At 33.2% G+C, this 8,426-nt stretch overlaps 1 protein-coding gene across 3 annotated transcripts in view; it reads left to right on the top strand.

The window, feature by feature from the left end:
* Window positions 1–8,426, top strand: part of LOC106458875 (zinc finger MIZ domain-containing protein 1-like) — a 136,505-nt gene that overhangs the window by 116,610 nt on the left and 11,469 nt on the right. For all 3 annotated transcript variants that reach the window (XM_022385236.1, XM_022385238.1, XM_022385237.1), the window contains 7 exons: window positions 2,008–2,274; window positions 2,555–2,786; window positions 4,237–4,701; window positions 5,012–5,251; window positions 5,700–5,850; window positions 6,277–6,623; window positions 7,130–7,390. In XM_022385236.1, the coding sequence (XP_022240944.1) occupies window positions 2,008–2,274; window positions 2,555–2,786; window positions 4,237–4,701; window positions 5,012–5,251; window positions 5,700–5,850; window positions 6,277–6,623; window positions 7,130–7,390 (1,963 nt within the window). The remainder of the gene's footprint in view (window positions 1–2,007; window positions 2,275–2,554; window positions 2,787–4,236; window positions 4,702–5,011; window positions 5,252–5,699; window positions 5,851–6,276; window positions 6,624–7,129; window positions 7,391–8,426) is intronic.

The raw sequence follows: 8,426 nt of genomic DNA, 5'->3' as shown, positions 1-8,426 counted from the left end.
ATGCCGGGCCGTTGTTATGGTTCATCTATTTCGTAGTTTACATCAGATGTCTTGTTAGTCTCCACTGTGTAACAGCTGCTAATAGTGTTTTCAGTGGTGAAAGTAACTTTTTTACCGGTACAATATAGTGGGTTTTCTTCCCCCACCCCCATCTACACACACTTTATACAAATCAACATTGCTAAGTTACGCTGACCAAATTGAGATTTTAATAACAGATGCTACATTTGGTAGAGAAAAAAATGAATCCATTTATATTTCATTTCGAAACACTGTTATGTTAAGCTGAAACATAAAATGACCTTGACAAATTGATTTGCCTGTACGGTGTACTGGCATTAAAATTCTTACCAGTGTGCCTTACCTGACCTTACTTATTGTCTTTCACCACTAACATTTAAATCAGTGGTTCATCATTGTATGCTGGTATAAACTGTGATATTTTTTGGCATAAACTTGTTCGTGTTTAATTTGCGGTATGTGTTCTATTGGAAGATATGAATTCTATGGGTTTGACATTTAAATCCTATTACAGAAGTGGAGGAAACAATTTTGCATTGGTCACACAACTCAGAATAGTAAGGCATGCCAATGCTAGGGGGGGACATGTCTCCCCAGGAAAAATTTGAAAAATAGGTAATCTGAGATTGAATTATGTGCTAATATAATTTATTGAAAATATTAATCATTTGCAAGCAATTCTTTATGATTCACAAAAATAGGTGTTCACTGGCACTTATACTCACCATAGTTATAAACAAGCACAAACATATGTACACTTGCAGATTACATATGTAATATATTATGCATTGTTATGCTGAATCATACATACTACTATAAGTCTATATGTTTACCTAGAAACAATTTTTGAAGTGCGAGTTAAAGTTTAAAAAACCCTATAGTTACTGTGACAAAATGTTGGTCCGGCTGCTGCCCGGTCTGCCGGACCTGCTCCGGTGCATGTGTAATATTCATTATGAATTAACCAATGTGAACTATAACTGGAGTAAAATACTTTCATATGTTTTATTCACCATTAAAACGAAAGCATGAAAAAATGTGAGGGTTAACTTCTTATATAACTATCTTTTTTTAACCATATAAACTTTTATTATTATTTTTTTAGTATAGCATATTATTAGCTAATAGTAGCACACATACTGAAAACAATTCTAACACAGCAGAGTTTCCAAACTTGGAATCCATTGGCTGATTATACTGCATAATGAGTTTTAATATACATACATTGGCTGATAAAAAGCTATCATTCAAGAACTTTGACACCTTGACTGAAAGGATTGTACTACCAACCCTAAGTTTTGGTTTCTTGGTTGATGGGATTGTATTGTGAGATACAATTTTGATTAATAAATTGTATAATAATTGTAATATTGAAATAGCTTTTATAGACAAGGTTTGCTATTTACTCAATATAATTAACCTATGCAGTTCAATGCATACAGTTCCTCCGTAGTTATTATTTGGAACTTTCAGAAAATTATTATGAAAAATTAGTTAATGCTCAGAAATACCTAGTGACAAAAGTAAATATTTCTTGTTTATAAAAATTGTAACTTTTCTAATGATTTTACTGCTTTTTTTTTTCAAGTATCACTATCAAAGATTTAAGAATAAGCATAAAAGAAAAACATTTGTTCAAGACTGAACACTTTACCAAATATGTTTTACTACCTAAACTTAGATATTTTAATAATACATGCTCTAAGAAAGAGGAGATTCAGATACTCATTCCTTCTTTCACTCACAAACAAAATAAATAAAAAAATTATAATAACCTTTCTCTTTGAATTATTGTCAAGAATACACAAAAAAAATCTGCATCTGAAACATCTGTAGTTAAGACTTTCTTGAAGCATGATTCCAGAACAATAAATTACATTAACTAAATCCCTCTCCATTATTTATTTTAGTAAATACTGCTCAAATAAAAAAAAGACTGTATGAGGCTCTGGAAATTTTCTAATAGAGTAGTCTCTTATATTTTAGTGAATCAACCATGACTGCTTTAAGGTGGCAGCAAACACCTCCCAATGGCCATGGTTCCCAGCAACTATCTGTTGTCACAACTGTTTGGGGAATGTCTCCCAACACACAAAGTGGTCCTTTAGCCCATAACTCCTACAATGGCACAAACACATCGGCATCTCAAGGTCCATATTCACAAGGTCAACATGGTTATCCTGGAGTAATGACTCCTAAACCTTATCCCCCTCAGGGCATGCCTTCTAGACAACCAACACCAACATATAATGGGTGAGTTAGCAATACATAATATTATTCTGTAAATAAACATGTCTATGTAGTTATTTATTTGTACATAATATTCATGCTCATTTTATACCAGATCTTTATTTTCTACTGATAATCTATTAAAAGTTTTTGAGAAACAAAGAAAAATCTATGAATAGACAAGCTTTAAAATATCATTGATAATTCTTTTTAGCATATGGGAAGTACAGTTGTTTTCATAATTTCAAGGATATTCTGTGCAAGCAAACATTATGCTGTTATTTTACTGTGTGTTTTAATTCAGGTACAGACATACTCCAACACCTATGGGCACAGCCATTGGGCCAAGTATGACAAATGGTGGACCAGCTGCTGGTGGAGACTATCAAGGATCCTCAGCTGCTCTGAATGCTGCCACTCTTGTAGCAAGAGCTGCAGCTGCTGCCACAGCAACAGCAACAGCTACAGCCAGTGTGGTAGCCTTTCAGGATCAGCACCAACATGAGACAGACATGGGTAATCAGTATCATAATCAGGTACATTTTGTCACATTTAAACATTGATATGATTCTGATAGTCTTGCCATTTGTTTTATTATATATCTCATAGGTAGTATAACTTAGTCATAATAACTTCATGAACTTATTAAAACACAGATTATTAATGGCAAATACAAAGGTATCCATTATGTAGAATGCCCCTTTACTGTATAATGAGCTATAGTTTAGGGATGAGAATTGGTTGCCATTTGGTGGATTTCTGCTGTTTCTATTGTCAAATTGGTCATCCACTCAATTAGCTCAAATCCAGAGAAAAATGTTGAAGAAGGTGGGATAGGAAGCTGGGGTTGGAGGCAAAATACTCGATATGTGAGGTTCTTTTTTAACTGGCTGAGTAATGGATAGTTGACAAATCGTAAAATGTTTTTTGAAGCCAAAAGTATCCACACACCTTGGAAATATGCAAACTACTTAAAACAATGGCAAATGATTGAAAAGGTTTAGCATGGAGGTAGGTTTTAAATCTTTAACCATCCACATTAGTGGTGTGCACTTTTTTATCTGTCCATTTATAATTACATAGAACAGACATATTTTGTTTGGACATTATTTTCATGTGTGAAATCATTTAGATGAAGCCTAAATTAGACCGTTATAATAATTAGGGACTTTTATTACATTTTACAGATTCTGAAAATATTTGTAATCTCATAAATTATGTTACACATGTCTAATAACTTTTCATTTTGCATTAATCCAAAGAATCTGGTCATGTATTACAATGCATAATTTATATATCATATAAAGTATTGCTTTTACTTTATAATATTTATGTTTAGCATATGTTTCTAAGTCATAAGGCTTGATCTTACAAAATTAAAGATGAATGTTCTTTATCTGTTAAATTGTGTGAATAGTAAGATATCTTTGTACTTAAATGCAATTTGGAGGTCTTGTTTAGGAAATTTCATAAAAATATAAAAGAAAAAATTCACAACCAACTTTTGTGTCTTACTGAACTAATTCATTATCTGCCGTTACATGATCATGTTCCTTTATCAAGCAAAATTTACTGAAAAAATGGTTGTCACAATGTATAAAAATTCCAGCATGCATCAGTTTACTTTAAAATTGAAAAAGAAGTCTATTAGGATAGGCAAAGGTTCATGTATAAACATGCCTATCTTTCTTTTGAAAGATTCAGTTTATGATGTGGTTGGTCAGCTTTTTGTCTTAAAGCCATTGGACCATAGTTTTAGCAAGACTTCTCAGTGATAATTAGACAACAGATGAAATTTAATAGTACGGTCAAAAGTTATCTGTTAAAACTAATTATTAATGTTAGAACAACATATCTAAAGTCCATGTTCAAGTTCCTTCTGCAAAACAAAATATTTTAGCAGAGTTATTACAAAAAGTAAGGTTTTTTCATTTTTTACACGTATTTGAAAGGCAATGTCTCTCAAAGTTTTACTTTTACCCACAGATGCAAAACATGCCAAGTCAACAGTTTCAGCAAGGATATGGTCCACCAGGCCCACAGCAGATGTCCTCAGGCCCACCAGTGGGGAATCACATGAGCAACCACATGAACAATACTGTGGGAGGGCCAATGTCATCAATGCCTGGATCCATGATTCCCATTAATTCTTCTGCAATGAGCACAGCTAATACCATGAATCCCCAGATAGCTATGAATGGGTCAATTGGAGTGAACAAAAGTGGAATGCAAGGAGTGCAAAATATAGGAGGATCTGGACAACCCATGTATCCATTGCCATCTCCTGCAATGGGACCCCAGACCCGTGCTCGGTCAGCCCCATACCCTAATCCATCTCAATACATGGTTCAGAAACGACAAGCACAGTATGGTACTGTTATGGCTCATCAGTATGGCCCAAGTATACAGCAGTATGGGCCTGTCTCTCAACAGCCATACAACACAGCTCAAGTAAGCAAGCCAGAATGTTCATTTAAAAATTGTGGGTTAAAAGAAAAACTATTACTAACTATATATTTATGTTTTTTTATGATCATAATTAGAACTAGTGTTAGCAAGAAGGATATATCAACATATTTATCATAAGTATTAGGTTATCTCAAGCTACGCTTTTTTTCAGTGCAGTTCATCAGTTCTGCTTCATGTTTCCTCAAAACTCAAATATTACATGTAGAAACTGGTAAGTAGACACTACATAATATTATGTAATTATTGTTTTATCATTTTGTTTTACTAATAAAACACTCTTCAATTTTTTCAGTTTTCTGGGGGTCAGGGAATACAGTATCCAAAACTGCCCCCTCAGTTTCCACCCTCTATACAACAGCAGCACCTCCCTTCAAGTGGCTATCCTCCTCAACAACAGATGCGACAATCCATGAGACCTCAGGCACCAGCATATACACCCCAACAGGAACATTATTATACACAGAACCATATGAATGGAGTCCCTCAACAGACACCATATGGAAATCATTACGTGGGACCACAGAGCTTTCAGGTGAGTGAGTCACCTAAAGATGAGGTTTACTGTAAGGTAAAAGTTATCACATTGAGTAATGCAAGATTATATGTATTTTTGTCAATGGTTATAAGTTTAAAAGTGGTGTTTTGAAGACTATTTAAACCATTTTGTTAAAAGTTATTAAGTTAGAAGATATTAACATTTCCAAAACAAATTGAATTAGCACAGCATTATCATAGGATTTACAGTCAATTTAAAGTACATGGTAGAATTAAAGCTCAACATCCAGCCATTTAAAACTTTTGTTATAGACATTTTTCTAATATACTAGTTAAGATGATCTTGCCAAAATGGTGTTCTAATGTGCAAACAGCAGAATTTTAGAAGTTAATACTATATTAAGAAAAGACTTGTAGATAAAATTTTTAAGCTTATTATTTTTTAGGTTTAACTTTTCTTTCTTTTCCTGCTAATGAAAATTCAGAGAAACATCAACTACCAACATTCACCAATTCCTGGAAACCCAACTCCACCATTAACACCAGCTTCTAATAGCATACCTCCCTATATATCGCCAAATTCAGGTGACATAAAACCATCATATCAAGACATCAAACCACAAATACCTCCAACAAGTTAGTATACCTCTATTATTTTTGTAATTCTACAAGAACGAAAAGATGCCTAAGGGAAGGAAAAATTAAATTGGTATATGTTTAAGAAATTCATTTTATTTATGCCTGAGGGCTCAAATAATATTGTATGTATTTACAGTGCATAGTTTTGTGAATTGTTTTTATTAATATTTGTTCATTTTTGTAGGTTTGCAGAAAATCATAAAGCATACTTTTTAATATTATTGTTATAATTTACATTTATTTAATAGTACTGGTTCTATGAATCACAAAAACCAATGCATAGAGCTGTTGAAAGTTTGAAAATTTTCATTTGGTCATAGCTAAAATTTAATATTTCTAACTTCATTTTTTTCATAGAGAATAAAGTTTTCTTTTAATGTAGTTTATCAGTTTAATAATAGTACTTATAATATGGTATTGCAGAAGACGATGAGCTGAGGCTGACATTTCCTGTCAGGGATGGGATTATCTTGCCTCCTTTCAGATTAGAACACAACTTAGCTGTTAGTAATCACTTCTTCCAACTGAAGCCATCTGTCTACCAAACACTGATGTGGAGGTCTGACCTGGAGCTACAGTTGAAGTGCTTTCATCACGAAGACCGACAGATGAACACTAACTGGCCAGCATCAGTGCAAGTGTCTGTGAATGCCACTCCAGTACCTATAGACAGAGGAGAGAATAAGACATCTCACAAACCTCTGTACCTGAAAGATGTGTGCCAGCCAGGTCGCAACACAATACAAATTACTGTCACAGCTTGTTGTTGTGTGAGTAATTGTTCAGCCTTTGATATAAATGGACAATTTTCTTAGCATGGAAAGTGTATTTCTTGTTGTAAAATCACTTATTGTTACATTGTTGGATAGAGTGGTGATGAATACAACACTTAATTTGTTTATCCATATTTTGTACAACTTTACTAAAAAGTAGATACTTTAAAGACATACTCTTGCATTAAAAAAATTGAAGGTACTGAAAAAAATTAGAATGCAGAAGCAAACAGGACAACTTAGATTAGGCAATGGTATTTTTTAACAACAAAGTAAAAAGTCAGTTTTATGGCCATTACAATTAATTCTTAGCTTAACCAGTTTGTACTTCATTTGCTTCACCATTATTTAGTTAATTCAGTAAAATGCATGAATTGTACAAAGCACCATTAAAGAAAATATATTTATTTATGTATTTGTCTGTGATGTTTGAATATACCATACATGAAGACGTTTGTGGTTAATAAATTACTGATATGTTTGTTTTCTTTTACTCTCTGCAGTCCCACTTATTTCTGCTACATCTTGTACACCGACCGACAGTGCGCTCAGTACTTCAAGGACTCCTACGGAACAGGCTTCTTCCAGCAGAGCATTGTATATCTAAAATTAAACGAAACTTTAACAGTGTAGCAGCAACAAATAGTACAATGAATGGTGAAGATGTTGTAGAACAGACAGCTATCAAAGTATCACTCAAGTGTCCAATTACCTTTAAAAGGGTAACATTACCTGCAAGAGGGCAAGACTGTAAGCATATACAGGTTAGAATGACACTAACAGCACTTAATGTGCTAAAAGCTGATTATTTCTTTTTGACTTGATCACCTCAAATTTTCCTTAGTTCATGAACATTTTACAGTTATATAATAAAAAAACATTATTAGTGTCTAGCTATGTATCATACTCTGAGAGAGCACAGATGATATCAAGATTACTTTTTTCTTTCTTTTGGTGGTGCATAAGATCACCCAGCAATGGTAAGATAATTAATGAAGTTAAGAAAGCTACCTTTATTAAAACACATAAACCTGTCCTTTGCCACCAAAAATAATTCATAAACAATCTACACATCTTTCAGTAGGTCTGTGACATTTCATGATTGTCTAAAGGACATGCCAATCAGTGATTGCCTCACAGGCCTACGTTGATCTGACTCATTTTATAAGCTGTACTATTTTCTAGAGATCATTTTCCAGATGTTCTGCTATGATTAGTATCTGGCAAAAAGCTTCAGCAGATATTTCCTTTTGCAACATCTCAACCAACAATTGGTCCAGTTATCAATGCTATTTTCAAGATTGGAACAACTTGACTTTCAAGATCTACGTATCTACATGTGCCGATGTTTCCATTTATGATCTGTGCAAGAACTCAGTTAACAGATGTTTCCATGTATCAAAGCTATCTTCAAGTTTTGTACAACGAAAAACCTTTTTAAAATGAGATTTACAAATAGGCTGTGTGTTTTTGGGTGGATTTTCTTTTTCTGTAAATCTAACATGCATGCTTTGTCATTTTTATATATTGTACTGCCTTAGCATTTACTAATAAAGATTTTAAAATGTTGCTTGAACTGAAACTCTACTGTTTAAAGTATTTATTGCTCAAGTATTCTATTAGTGTTTTGTCCAATTCCTGGTCAATCCCTATTATGAACATTTATTTTTACTAAGAACCTATCACCTTTTCAGAATATATTATCCATTTCTTGATTTTCAAATTTTTCCTTTAGTTTTTGTACAGGCCTGGGCTGAAACTTTGATATGGTGTCACATCAAATAGTTTGATTGTTTACTG

This window comes from Limulus polyphemus, unplaced genomic scaffold (genome assembly GCF_000517525.1).
Source record: "Limulus polyphemus unplaced genomic scaffold, Limulus_polyphemus-2.1.2 Scaffold526, whole genome shotgun sequence".
Classification (NCBI taxonomy): domain Eukaryota; kingdom Metazoa; phylum Arthropoda; class Merostomata; order Xiphosura; family Limulidae; genus Limulus; species Limulus polyphemus.
Note: the sequence above shows the minus strand (reverse complement) of the source record. Positions and strands in the feature narration are given on the sequence as shown.